Source organism: Chiloscyllium plagiosum, unplaced genomic scaffold, assembly GCF_037043375.1.
Source record: "Chiloscyllium plagiosum isolate Xiang-an unplaced genomic scaffold, Cpla_swu_hap1 HiC_scaffold_46, whole genome shotgun sequence".
Taxonomy (NCBI): domain Eukaryota; kingdom Metazoa; phylum Chordata; class Chondrichthyes; order Orectolobiformes; family Hemiscylliidae; genus Chiloscyllium; species Chiloscyllium plagiosum.
This window is the reverse complement of record NW_028270184.1, coordinates 62,079,005-62,094,503: the sequence shown is the minus strand read 5'-3', so window position 1 is coordinate 62,094,503 and position 15,499 is coordinate 62,079,005. Positions and strand designations below refer to the sequence as shown.

General features: G+C 45.0%; 1 protein-coding gene across 1 annotated transcript in view; it reads left to right on the top strand.

The window, feature by feature from the left end:
- Positions 1–11,213: 11,213 nt before the first annotated feature.
- The window catches only part of LOC148136358 (putative G protein-coupled receptor 139), a 78,528-nt gene continuing 74,242 nt past the window's right edge, over positions 11,214–15,499 (top strand). The window contains exon 1 of the mRNA XM_087983707.1: positions 11,214–11,346. Within this exon, the coding sequence (XP_087839833.1) occupies positions 11,214–11,346 (133 nt within the window). The remainder of the gene's footprint in view (positions 11,347–15,499) is intronic.

The following is a 15,499-nucleotide window of genomic DNA, read 5'->3' as shown; positions in this document are numbered from 1 at the left end:
AGGAGAGGGAACCACTAGAAGCACTAAGCAACGATAAGGACATAGTCATGCTACCAGCAGACAAAGGCAGAATGACGGTCATCCTGAACAAAGCAGAGTACATCCAAAACGCGCAACAACTACTTGCAGGTACCAACACCTACTAAAAGAGTGAGTTTGACCCCAACCCACAGCTCACTAATAGGATAAACAACACACTGAGGAACCTACAAAAAAACGGACTGATAACCAGGTTTGACCTGCATAGAATGAAATCTGAAAGCAACAACATCCCCTGATTCTATGGACTACCTAAAGTGTACAAACTAGACATCCCACTCAGACCCATAGTATCACTACCAGGAACACCATCACACAAACTGGCTAAAGAATTACAACAGAAACTGAAACACCTGATCAGCGGATCCAGACACTCTTTTCAGTCAACACAGGAATTCCTGGACATCATCAGAAATACACACATAGACAAGGTAGAAACTATGGTCTCATTCGATGTAATGGCACTGTTCACCTCTATCGATAAAACCCTAGTCAGAGAAACAATAGCCAACCTGCTGGACAAACAGAACAGACAAGACGGGGAACCTATCAACAAAGACAGCATACTCAAACTACTGGACCTGTGCCTCACAACACACTTCACATTCAACAACAAATACATGAACAAATCAACGGCACACCCATGATCTCACCCATCTCTGGGCTCATAGCAGAAGCGGGAATGCAAAGGTTAGAACAAACAGTCTTACCGCAAATTCAACCCAAACTCTGGGTCAGATATGTGGATGACACCTTTGTAATCATAAAAACACAGAAATAGAGAATACACACCGGATCATCAACGCCACACCCACAGGAATCCGATTCACTAGAGAGGAAGAAAAGGACAACCAACTCGCATTCCTAGACGTGATGGTACAGAGGACACCGAACGGAGAATTCACCACAAAGGTATACAGGAAAGCCACACACAGACCAAGTCCTGAACTACGAAAGCAACCACCCCAACACACACAAAATAAGTTGCATCAAGACACTATTCAAAAGGGGCACAACACACTGCAGCACACCAGAACTCCAAAAAGAGGAAGAAGAACACCTATACAATGTATTCGCAAAAAAACAGATATCCCCGCAATTTCATCAACACATGCCTAAGGGAAAAACAGCGGAATGAGGACATGCCACAACCCAAAGGACTAGCCACACTACCATACATTAAAAACATTTCTGAACTGACAGCCACATTACTGCGACCACTAGGACTCATAGCAGCACACAAACCAACAGCCACTCTCAGACAACAACGCACCAGAACGAAGGACCCGATACCCAGCATGAGCAAAACCAATATAGTGTACAAAATTTCCTGAACAAACAATTTCCTGATTTTCTGAAGAGGGGCTCATGCCCGAAACGTCGACTCTCCTCTCCTTGGATGCTGCCTGACCTGCTGCTCTTTTCCAGCAACACATTTTCAGCTCTGATCTCCAGCATCTGCAGTCCTCACTGCCTCCGAGTGTACAAGATCCCATGCAAGGACTGCACAAAACACTACATAGGACAAACAGGAAGACAGCTAACGATCCACATCCATGAACACCAATTAGCCACGAAACGACATGACCAGATATCCTCAGCAGCCACACACTCAGATGACAAGCAACATGAATTCGACTGGGACAACACTAATTTATAAGCCAAGCCAAACAGAGAACAGCCAGGGAATTCCTAGAGGCATGGCACTCATCCACAGGTTCAATCAATAAGCATATCGACCTGGACACAATATACCGGTGACTGCAGTGGACAGCTGGAACTGACAACCGGAAGCGGCAGATTCAAACCACTGTAAATGCCGGAGGAGACATCACAGAAGCGCTTCACAGGAGGCTCCCAAGCACTGAGGATGTCACCTAGACAGGGGTCGAAACGTCTGCAACACGAATTCCCAGCTCGGCGAACAGAACCACAACAACGAGCACCCGAGCATCAAATCTTCTCCCAAACTTTGAACACCTACGGTTATTTATTTTTCTCCATGTTACAATACTAAGAAAGCAAGAAACTCTTACGAGCGCCAATAAGAAGGCAAACGACTAAATTGCTTTGTCTGAAGGGAGTGATGATCTCCACAGTGAAAATGTATCACTTTCCAGAGCTATATAATACCACATGGTCAACATTCTCCTTCATGATCTCCCTATGACCTTCTATAGTTATGTCCTCGTTATCTTGCACTGAATAGAGAGATGCCCTTTCCCCCATTCACAGCTTAATTTCAACCCATTCTGCGTCTTCCTCTCGTTCAACACTGCAAAAAGCCCGTTTTCCTTTTGCCACACACTCTTTTCCCTGTCACCCATCCCCCACCCTCGCCAACCCTCTGACGACCCCTTCTCCCGCCTCCAACACACACCATACACCTGGACAACTCGTGCTGGTCTCTTACCTGCCCTCGATTTCTTCATAGTCAACTGCCGCCGCGACATTGATCGCCTCAACCTGTCTACCCCTCTCATCCACTCCAACCTCTCACTCTCGCAACGTGCAGCCCTCCACTCCCTCCGCTCCAAGCCCAACCTCACTATCAAATCGGCAGACAAGGGAGGTGCGGTAGTTGTTTGGCACACCGATCTTTACATTGCTGAAGTTAAACGCCAGCTCGGAGATCCCTCCTCCTACTGCCCCCTTGACCATGACCCCACCTCCCACCACCAAACCTTCATCTCCCAGACCATCCATAACTTCATCACCTCAGGGGATCTTCCATCCACCGCGTCCAACCTCATAGTCCCACAACCCCGCACCGCCCATTTCTACCTCCTGCCCAAAATCCACAAACCTGACTGCCCCATCTGAACCATTGTCTCAGCCTGCTCCTGCCCCACCGACCTCATCTCTGCATACCTTGACACGATCCTGTCCCCCTTAGTCCAAAAACTCCCCACTTACGTTCGGGACACCACGCACGCCCTCCACCTCCTCCATGATTTTCGCTTCCCCTGCCCCCAACGCCTTATCTTCACCATGGACATCCAGTCCCTATACACCTCCGTCCCCCATCACGAAGGCCTCAAAGCCCTCCACTTCTTTCTTTCCCGCCGTACCAACCAGTACCCTTCCACTGACACCCTCCTTCGACTGACTGAACTCGTCCTCACTCTGAACAACTTCTCTTTCCAATCCTCCCACTTCCTCCAAACCAAAGGAGTAGCCATGGGCTCCCGCATGGGCCCCAGCTATGCCTGCCTCTTGGTCGGATGTGTGGAACAGTCCATCTTCCGCAGCTACACTTGCACCACTCCCCCCTCCACACCTCTTCCTCCGCTACATCGATGACTGTATCGGCGCTACCTCGTGCTCTCACGAGGAAGTTGAACAGTTCATCCACTTTACTAACACCTTCCACCCCGACCTCAAATTTACCTGGACCGTCTCAGACTCCTCCCTCCCCTTTCTAGTCCTCTCCATTTCTATCTCGGACGACTGACTCAAAACGGACGTTTACTATAAACCGACTGATTCCCACAGCTACTTAGATTACACCTCCTCCCACCCTGCCTCCTGTAAAAATTCCATGCCATATTCCTAATTCCTTCGCCTCCGCCGCATCTGCTCCCAGGCGGATCAATTTGATTACCAAACAACCCAGACGGCCTCCTTCTTCAAAGGAGACAATTTCCCCTCTGACGCGCTTGGCGATGCTCTCCACCACATTTCCTTCACTTCCCGCTCCTCCGCCCTGGAATCCCGCACCTCCAATCGCCACCAGGACAGATCCCACTGGTCCTCACCCACCACCCCACCAACCTCCAGATACATAGTATCATCCTTCATCATTTCCGCCACCCCCAAAACGCCACAACCAACGATATATTTCCCTCCCTTCCCCTATCAGCGTTCCGGAAAGACTACTCCCTCGTCAGGTCCAGAACCCCCACTAATCCAACCTCCACTCCCGACACCTTCCCCTGCAACCACAAGAAATGCAAACTTGCGCCTAAACCTTCCCCCTCACTTCCTTCCAAGGCCCCAAGGGATCCTTCAATATCCATCACAAATTCACCCGCACCTCCACACACATCATTTACTGCATCCGCTGCACCCAGTTTGGCTCCTCTACATTGGGGAGACAGGCCGCCTACTTGCGGAGCGTTTCAGAGAACACCTCTGGGACACTCGCACCAACCAACCCAACCACCCCGTGGCTGAACACTTTTATACCCCCTCCATGCAGGTCCTTGGCCTCCTCCATCGCCAGACCATAGCAACACGACGCCTGGAGGAAGAACGCCTCATCCTACGTCTAGGAACCCTCCAACCACAAGGGATGAATGCGGATTTCTCCAGCTTCCTCATTTCCCCTTCCCCCACCTTTTCTCTGTCCCAACCCTCGGACTCAGCACTGCCTTCTTGATCTGAAATCCTCTTCCCGACCTCTACGCCCCCACCCTCTCTCTGGCCTATCACCCTCACCTTAAATTCCTTACACCTCTCGCATTCCCAACGCCCCTCCCCCAAGTCCCTCCTCCCTAACTTTTATCTTAGTCTGCTTGGCACATCCTCCTCACTCCTGAAGAATGGCTGATGCCCGAAACGTCCATTCTCCTGCTCATTTGATGCTGCCTGACCTGCTGCGCTTTTCCAGCAGCACATTTTTCAGCTCTGATCACCAGCATCTGCAGTCCTCACTTTCACCCATCCCCCAAATCTGTGAAGGGATTAAAAAGTCCAATTTCCAATCCTTTTCAGTTGTGAAGAAGTGTCACATTGGACTGGAAACGCTAACTCTGTTTCACTGTCTCTGCAGATGCTGTCAGACCTGCTGCGTTTCTCCAGAAATGAATAGGCACAGCACAAATTTTCAATTAAACAAATAACTGTGGATATTGGAAATAAAGATGCAAATATTTCTGGAGAATCTGGGAGCTTTGTAGAAGGGTCACTGGACCTGAAAGATTAATTCCGTTTTCACTCCACAAGATGCTGTCAGACCTGCGAAGTTTCTTCAACAATTTCTGTTTTTGAACAAGATCCAAAGGCGTGTGAATATGTTAAATTATTTGAGTAATGTAACAAATTGGAGGCGTGACACCAGGGAGAGACCCTCAGCAGAATGTGAATATGAAAATGGAAGTGTTACCTCATCATAAACCAGGTTAGGTCACTGAGTACAGGGCTGATGGGGTGAATGGGTCTCGGTGTGAACTGGGGCGCAGTCAGTAGAATTGAATTGCAGATTTTGCAGGTCAGACTGGGCTATCATCTGATGCTGCAGACCACAGCAGCAGCAGAAGCAGTGTTGTATTCAAACACAATCTGTAACTTCTTTTCCCTGGAATAATCCATCAGTCCACCATTACCATCAAGCTGATGTATGGTTCAGTGAAGAGTGTGGGTGAATATGCCAGGGTCAGAACCATGTGCACCTCTCCCTGATGACAGCCCATTAACGCTATGGTACTTGCCCACTTACTTTCTAACCAGCAGAACCAACATTTGATCAAGAGAGAGAAGTTATAGTAAAACGAACAGATCAGATCTAAATTCTGAGGTCCTGCCACATTCAGGCATAAATGTCGATGGACCAGTAAACAACTTAGTGGAGGAGAGAACTCCAAAAATATCCCCATCCTAAGTAACGGAATATCCCTGTACATCAGTGTAAAAGACAAGGTTGTGGTATCTGCACCATCCTCGGCCAGAAGTGTTGATTCGATGATCCACCTCACCCTCGCCATGTTGCCCACAGAATCACAGATGGGCAGTCTTCAACCAATTCAATTGCCTGCACTTGACATGGAGGAACAGCTCGGCACAGAGATCCAACAAAGGCAATGGGCCCTGATACCATTCCTGCAATAGGACTAAAGAATTGTGCTGCACAAAAAGCCGTGTTCCTGGGGAAGCTGTTCCATTCCAGCTCTAACTCTGGCATCTCCCTGGCAATGTGGAAAATTACTCAAATCTGTGCAGTTCCCAAAGAGGAGAATAATTACAATCTGACCATTTGCCACGCCCTCAGTGCCATCACGATAGTCAAATTGGCGGGAGTTCTATTTGACAGAGCTGTCAAGCAGCACAGAAATAACCTGCTCAGTGTGGTTTACGATAGGTCCCCATGTTTAGATGGTGCTGTTGTCGAAATTTCACTGGATTACTAATCCAGACCAGACTAATACTCTGGCAGCTAGTGGAAGTTAAAAACAGTTAATAACACATCGAGATGTAAAATCTGGTGTCACAATAGTGACCTTGAAGCCAATGTCGATTGTAAACATCAATTTCCTTCCCCAATGTACATTCAGGAAGTGAATCTCCCGTGCTTTCCTCGTCTGGCCTAAAAGTGGCTCTAGACGCACAGACATGTGATAAACTCTTCAAAGCTCTCTGAAATGTCGAAGCAAGGCACTCAATTATCTCAAATTGCTCAGAGGTTTTAAACGATAAAACCAGATAGAACAACTGGCATCAAGTTTGGTTTTGGGAAAGAGAACCGGAAACACAGTCCTCTCGCCAGTCAGATGCTGCCTTCCTAACATTTGAGAGCTTGTGACAACAGTTGCAGAGCTTTTCTACAGACAGCACAGAAACATCGGGAAAGGAGTAGGCTATTAGGCACATTGAGCCTTTCCCTTTCTGGTTCATAGAGAAAATATCCTCAATGCAGTTTCCCCACACAGCGTTCATATTCTTTAGTAGGTTTAAACACCGGGAAATATAAAATAAGAACTGCTGTAGTACCTTCAATCAAGTAATTTTGCTCCTTCGTTCAATATACAGGCAGTTCTCTGATAAATCCATGTTTATTAAATACGATTTGACTGCAACACAATTCGTGAATTGTGCAGCTTTTTTCATAACGCAAGCTCCTGTTCACTGTGACGTGATTCCATCTCTGGCACCAGCTGAACAGCAAAACCCAGCCTCACGATCCTCTGTCTCCAAAATGCACCCTCAGTATGTTCAGCTAAAACGGGAAAGTAATCAGCTCTGCAACTGAGCCTGAGCCTGAAACTTTGCCTGAACCTGAGCCTGAAACTTTGAACTGTAGTCTAAATTTAGAAGGAACTTTATTTTAAACCAGGGGAAGAATCTTGGGGAGAACTGGAATCCCGTGTCGGCATCACGTGGTCAGTCAGCCCGCGCACTTTCTGGTGAAGAGCGTGGTGAAAGGTACACTGCTGTCGTTAGTGACGGTTGTGTGAAAGTGTTACTTTTACTATACTATTTCATTAAAGCATATGATTTAAAGATTTAATTAGACTGTGCTGGTGTGCGTGTTAGACTATCTTTAATTTTTGATTTTTATTGATATTTCGTGGGGTTCGCCCCATACACTCTTTTTCCCATAGACCCCATTATTAATATTGCACGATTTTCTACAACACTGTGTTACACAGTAACACAGCTACCTCGTTATTGCAGAACAACCTGTAATGATATCTGATCTTCTATCATCACACCATTCTCCTGCTTTCTCCCTATCCCTTCCGTACGTAGAAATCCTGATTTATATTCAGTACCTTGACTTCCACAGCCTGATCTGGAAGTGAATTTCCCAGGTTCACCAGTCTCTGTGTGCAGGCTTTTATTGTCATCATAATGCAGAGTGGCCTGCCTTGTAGCTAATACTGTGGCTCTTTGTTTTAGACGTTCCAGCCAGGGGAATTATCCTTCTGCTTCCAAACGTTCTCACCCTGTCAGTGTTTCATATATTTTACTGAGATCTCCACTCATTTCTCCACACCTCATGGAATACAGACCCAGTCGATACAAACTCTGCTCCCATAACAAGCCTGAATCCCAGAGATCAGTCTGGTCATCCTTCACTGCTCTGCCTCAATGTTAGGTTTGTCCTTTATCAGGTACGGAGACCAAAACTACACACAACACTGCACAATGTTCGAGATGGGGTCTCACCATTCTGGTTTCAGAACTCACTGCCCTGCATGGACCTCAGAGGTCTGCACAGAAGGAAACAAAAATTCAGCAGAAGTTCCTTAATACATCAATATTTTTCAACCAATCCCTGTTCAAATGGTAAGCTACTGTTTTGTTTTTCCTACCATAGTGCGCAATGTCACATCTACCCCTATTGCTCTCCATCTGTCACATATTTGCCCACTCACTCCACTTGTCTCAATCACCTTGGATCTTTTTTACATTCTCCTCACCCACTCACGATCCTACATGGCTTAGTGCCATCAATAGACTTGGAAATTGATTCCCTCAACCAAAAGAGAGGTGAGTATTGCGAACAGCTGGGAGCCAAGACCCGATTCCTGCTATATCACCCAGGCCTTCCAATCGAAAAAAAACATTGTTATATTCCTTCTCACTGCTTCTTGTCAGCTCTCCCATTCAAAAGTCAATGTCCACATATTAGCCACAGTCCCATAAGATTAGAATTTGTATAGTAGCCTTGGGGCTTTACCTGTACTCTTCCTGAAAACCCAAACGTATTTCATTGATTGCTTCTCCATAATTTTGTAAGTCACTTTCAGAAATATGATTCCCATTTCATATAGCTATGTTGACTTTTTCTATGCCCATTAAATTAAGTCCCAATACTTTCTCTAAAACTGTTTATTTGCTACTTTCATTTCATTCCCTTTATCTCAACAGACTAAAGTTTCCTAATATCAATGGGAAGATTTCTTTTTCATTTTGTTTTTTCCTCTGAAGACACGACTTTAGCATTTGTTCCATAGTTCGGCCATTTCCCTGTTCTCCATTGTCCTTTCTCTGGTTTCAGACTGTAAGGAAGTTGCACCTTTCCCCCCTTAATTTTGTCATTGACATACCTCTAGAAGTTTTTACAACTTCACTGTTGCAACCCTTGTTAATACACTCTTCAGAAACTCATCAATTCCTGTCTTAAGCTGCTAAATGATTAACCTTCCACAGCCATACAATCACAGGGACATAGACTCTGCACTGTCAGAAAAACAGCAAGGTCGACATTAATCTCACTTCCCTACACGAGCCCATAGCCATGCATGTTATGACACTTCAAGTGCACGACAATGCACTTCTTAACGGTTGTGAGATTACCCATGACAATAGCCTTTTCAGGAAGTGCATTCGAGAACCCAACCCCCCTTTTGGAAAACCAACCCTCAAATCCTCACTAAAGCTGAAACCCTTCACTTTAAAATTGTGCTCCCTTGTTTGTGTCCCATTGACTAAAAGGAACAGCTGATGTCTATCCACCCTGTCCATGCCCCTCGTAATCTTATCCTTCTGAATCCAATCCCCTTCATCCTCTCTGCTCCAAAGTAAACAACCCGAGCTCATGTGCTCCATCCCAGGGAACATTCTTGTGAATCTCCTCTGCATCCCTCCAGTGCAATCACAATCTTGATGCAATGTGATTCCCAGAACCGTACACAGTATTCCATCTTGGCTGAACCAAAGTTCTGCATAGCTATTTTAATCTGTGCCTCAATGAAAAAAGGCTATGTTTATGGTCCCCTATGCTTTCTCAACTAGTGCATCAATCTGTTTCGTCACATTCAAGGATGTGTGGAGAAGCACTCTCTGAGCTTCCTAGTGTGTTGTCATTCATCGAGTCTACTCCTATCTGGTTCCTTCTTCAAAAGTGCATCACCTCATATTAATCAGGGTAACATTCCATTTGCCATTGATCCACCCATCTGAACATTCCATCTGCATCTTGCTGTAACATAAGACCTTCCTCCTCACTGCCAACCAAGCGGCCAATCTTTTTGTCAAACGCAAACTAATTTATAACTCTCTTCCCACCCTCTCTTCCATATCCACAACGGCATCATCTATGATGACCACAAATAATAAGGTTAAAGATCACACACCACCAGATGATACTCCAACATGTTTATTCGGAGGCACTAGCTTTCGAAGCGCTGCTTCTTCATCAGATGGTTGTGCGCTTTGAAAGCTCGTGCCTCCGAATAAATGTGTTCGACCATAATGCAGTTTTCTGTGATTTTTAACTTTGTCTCCCCCAGTCCAACATCGGCACCTCCGAATCACAAATAATAAGGGACACAGCACTGATTTCTGTAGTTCACCATTGGATACTGGCCTCCAGTCACACAGTCAGCTTTCTACCACCACCCTCTGTCTCCTAACACTAAGTTGATTCGGATGTAACTTGTCAAGTCACTAACAGGTCCTACCTGTTGCCTGTTTATTCTGTTGCAATTGACATACGTGCAGGATTTCTGAGGATTCTCTCTAATCTTGCCCTTCCAGGAGGTTTCCATGCCCCTGCGTTTGTTAGTCCCCTCCGCGTGCATAACGTCCTCCTTACTACGTTCTCCTCTCATTGGTTGAACCTGTAGAGAACACAAGCCGTGTTTCCTCATCCTGCAATCTCACCATCTGAAGGACGAATCTGGAGAATGTCCATTGCACTTCCTCTGTGGGCAGTATATTCTTTCTCAGATTGGATCACCAAAACTGTACACAATATTCCAGGTACAGTCTCACCAAAATTCTGTGTTACTTCTTCAACATGTCCTTCCATCTCTACTCCGGCAAAACGAACTTTATGTTTTCAGTACATCTCAATACTGCACATTTTCCTCTCAGATTATCGACTATGAAAGTTCTCTCAATGTTTTACTGATATTGTAATGACTGATCACGAGTTGCAGGCTGTATGTTTCTAATTATAAACTGAGAAACGTGTTGATGTTCTGACAATCCTCTGTCATTACTCCCATATCCAAATCAGATTGAATGATAGAACACAATCAATCTACCAACCCCACCATTCCTTCCTTCAGTCACCCTCATATATCCCAATCAGAATGTGTAAATTTTAAAAGTTATTTTCAAATGTAATAATTACAGTATTTCATTGAAAGGGGTTAACTAGAGCTATTTGGTCAGTGAACGTGAATAATGTCCGTCTCCGTGGATTGTAAATGTCTCACTGGAGGATTAGCCTCTTCTTTAAATAAGGACTCGGTTCAATGTGTTATTCCATAGTATGAGGGGGAGCATCGCTAACAGCACTAACCGGGATCAGCAGCTGCAGACAGAGAAGGAGGAGAGACCAGAATCTGACAAAATTAGACTGGAATGTTCACACATTGCATCAAAAACTGAGAACATTTGACCGGAATGTTCGAACAATGGATAAGAATCTGAGAACGTTCGACTGGAATGTTCCAAGAATGAATCAGTATCTGTGAACAATAGAGTGGAACTTTCCAACAATGGACAGGAGTTTATTCTTGGGTCTTTACTATCTTTCTCAACCTTGGATATCATTAGCATCACGGATCGAAGATACCCTTTGGATTATACAAGGTGATTATTATTCCATCCTCGCTATAGTTGGTGTTCCTAGTAGTCATTATCTTTGTCTATTAAACCGGGTTGAACTGTGTTTCTGCTCATGATAGCTAAATTTTGGAAAAGGTGAAGTCTTCACTGCCAACTAAAAATCCTTTCCTGATGAATTCTATAAAGTAAATTACTATTTATAAATTACTCACTGATATGCGAGAAGGAATCAGACTGTTCTCAAACGCCATAATTCTTCTAGCCCTATACAGGTCTACATTTCCAGAAGCTTCCCACTCACAATCCTTCCCAGTACCACCATTATGATGTGTCGGTCTACTCGTCAGCCTCAGTGCAACTTCTGAATAAACTTCAGAATTTGGGCCCTTGCGAAATCTGGATTAATCTTTTTCAAGTCCCTTCTAACCACATGTCCATTACAAGGTAATTGCATTTGAGATGTTTAACTTGTTCTCTCCATAGAATCTGTCAGACATGAAGATCGTGCATGGTGCTCTAGTCATTGACTCTTAATCTAGAGGCACCGAATAATAATCTGTTGATGTCTCATGAAGCAAGTTGATGGAATTTAAATGAAACTATTATCATTTGTAATAAACAGAAGCCTATCTGCTTGTCTCATGTTCTTCAGAGAATGCAATGGGTCATCCTGCTCTAGTCAAGACTGTGGGTGAATGCAAAACCACAGCAATGTCTTTTACTCTTTACTGTCCTCTGCAACAGCTGAACCAGCCACTAAGTTCAAGGTCGGCATTTGGACAAACGTATGAACGGGAAATGTTTTGAGGCATATGGGCCAAGTGCAAGCAGATTAGACTAGTTTAGTTTGGAAAACTTGGTCAGCGTGGACAAGTTGGGCCAAAGATTCTATTTGTGTGCGAAATGACTGTATGTTGTGGTTCTGTTCACCGAGATGGGAATATGTGTTGCAGACCTTTCGTCCCCTGTCTAGGTGACATCCTCACTGCTTGGGAGTTTCCTGTGAAGCGCTTGCCTGATGTTTCCTCCGATTTTATAGTGATTTGTCTCTGCCGCTTCCGGTTGTCAGTTCCAGCTGTCCGCTGCAGTGGCCGGTATATTGGGTCCAGGTCGATGTGCTTATTGATTGAATCTGTGGACGACTGCCATGCCTCTTGGAATTCCCTGGCTGTTCTCTGTTTGGCTTGTCCTATAATAGTAGTGACGTCCCAGTCAACCTCATGTTGCTTGTCATCTGCGTGTGTGGCTACTGAGGATAGCTGGTCGTGTTGATTCGTGGCTAGTTGGTGTTCATGGATACGGATCGTTAGCTGTCTTCCTGTTTGTCCTATGTAGTGTTTTGTGCAGTCTTTGCATGGGATTTTGTACACTATGTTGGTTTTGCTCATGCTGGGTATCGGGCCGTTTGGCCTGGTGAGTTGTTGTCTGAGTGTGGTTGTTGGTTTGTGTGCTGTTATGAGTCCTAGTGGTCGTAGTAGTCTGGCTGTCAGTTCAGAAATGTTCTTGATGTTTGGTAACGTGGCTAGTCCTTTGGGTTGTGGCATGTCCTCATTCCGCTGTCTTTCCCTTAGGCATCTGTTGATGAAATTGCGGGGGGTATCCATTTTTGGCGAATACGTTGCAGAGGTGTTCTTCTTCCTCCTTTTGCAGTTCTGGTGTGCTGCAGTGTGTTGTGGCCCTTTTGAACAGTGTCTTGATGCAACTTATTTTGTGTGTGTTGGGGTGGTTGCTTTCGTAGTTCAGGACTTGGTCTGTGTGTGTGATTTTCCTGCATATCTTTGTGGTGAATTCTCCCTTCGGTTTTCTCTGTACCATCACGTCTAAGAATGAGAGGTGGTTGTCCTTTTCTTCCTCTCTAGTGAATCGGATTCCTGTGAGTGTGGCGTTGATGATCCGGTGTGTGTTCTCTATTTCCGTGTTTTTAATGATTATAAAGGTGTCATCCACATATCTGACCCAGAGTTTGGGTTGAATTTGTGGTAAGACGGTTTGTTCTAACCTTTGCACTACAGCAGAAGAGACACAACACACTGCAGTACACCAGAACTGCAAAAAGAGGAAGAAGAACACCTATACAATGTATTCGCCAAAAACGGATACCCCCGCAATTTCATAAACAGATGCCTGAGGGAAAGACAATGGAACGAGGAGATGCTAAAACCCAAAGGACTAGCCACACTACCCTACATCAAGAGCATTTCCGAACTGACATCCAGACTACTTCGACCACTAGGACTCATAACAACACACAAACCAACAGCCACTCTCTGACAACAACTCACCAGGACGAAGGACCCGATACCCAGTATGAGCAAAACCAACGTAGTGTACAAAATCCCATGCAAGGACTGCACAAAACACTACAAAGGACAAAAGGGAAGACAGCTAACGATCCGCATCCATGAATACCAAGTAGCCACGAAATGACACGACCAGCTATCCTTAGTAGCCACAAACGCAGATGACAAGCAACATGCATTCGACTGGGACAACACTAATTTATAAGCCAAGCCAAACAGAGAACAGCCAGGGAATTCCTGGAGGCATGGCAATCATCCACAGATCCTATCAACTTTCACATTGACCTGGAGCCACTGCAGCGGACAGCTGGAACTGACAACCGGAAGCGGCAGAGACAAACCACTATAAATGCCGAAGGAAACATCACAGAAGCGCTTCACAGGAGGCTCCCAAGCACTGAGGATGTCACCTAGACAGGGGACGAAACGTCTGCAACACAGATTCCCAGCTCGCCGAACAGAACCACAAGAACGAGCACCCGAGCGACAAATCTTCTCACAAAATATGACTGTATGAATCTAGAAAGCGAGGGAAAAGGAAGAAAAGATATATTGGAAAGAAATATAAAACAAGAATCACGAGCTTTTCCATGCATATAAAAAAGAAATTTCAAGATGAGTGTGTGACCTTAGACAGAAATGAAGTCAGGAAAGCATTTGAGGACATTTGGAGAGTGTGAGTTCAGAATTGGCTGGAGGGAACAGGCAGATATTTTACACCAGTATATGATGTCGTTCCTCACAGGGAAGTTAAAGTACGTATTTCAATGAATAATCAAAATGGTACTTGGAGGGAAGTTCATGACCTGTCTCTATCAAAAGTAACAAGATTTTTAACAAACATATAAGACTAGGGGTAGAATGGTCAGCAGTAATTCATGGATTTAAAAGATATGTCTACAGAGAGACTGGTGGCACTGTGTGAAATTTTCCACAAATCTCTGGATTACAGGAGTATTCCAGCGAAACTGGAGACACTCCAATGTGGCGACTGTCTTCAAGAAAGGAGCGAGACTGAAAGCAGGAACCATTTAGCCTAACAATCATTGCTGGGTATCTTCTAGAGTCTGTTATTAAGGAAGGAATTACAGGGCATTTAGTAAAGCTTCACACAAGGGGATCTATGTTTTGCCTGTAAAATCATGCAAAGGTCTTCGGGCGATCCCTGAGAATGTAATGGACGGATTGATAAAGAGAGACTGGCAGACACGAGGCTTTCCAGAGATTTTCCACAAGGCATCATAATAAAAAGGTTCTTACACAAGACAGATGACCTTTGCATGGAATGGCGATATTGGTTCACACATAGAGATCGGAGAATCAGGATTCATCGATCTTTATGATGAAGATGTATCGACTGGTGTACAAATATCAGTCTGATGGCTTCCGTTATTTACAATCTCTCCTGATAGCCTGACGGTGCGAGCTGAGTGCAATATACATCTGAATTTGTGGATGACACGGAGAACGAAAACGCAGGTTTTTACTTAATGAAGAGGACTCCCAAACTAAAGGGATTGACGTTTTCCTGTGTATAAAACATAACGTCAGCATGCTGATGCAGCAAGCAACCAGGTTGGTTCATTGAACGGGTTTCTGGGATGAAAGGAATGAACGGAGGACTTGTGGTAAGCTTTTAAAGGCTCAAGTCAGTGACCCAGCGCTCCGGGCAGGCCCCTGGTGCAAGCTCCCGCCCTTCGAGTTGCTGCTGCCGCTGAAAAACAAAAAAAAATCAGAAGCGAGACATATCTGAACAGCTTCCAATGTCATTATACCGTTACTCAGATAAGGAGACAGAAAATAATCTCAGATGATTTTTGTGTTTGTTTTCTTAGAGTAGTGAGTCTTTGTAAATCTCTTCCCCAAAGAGTATTGGAGGCAGAGATATTGAATTTTTTTTTCAGGCACAGACGGAA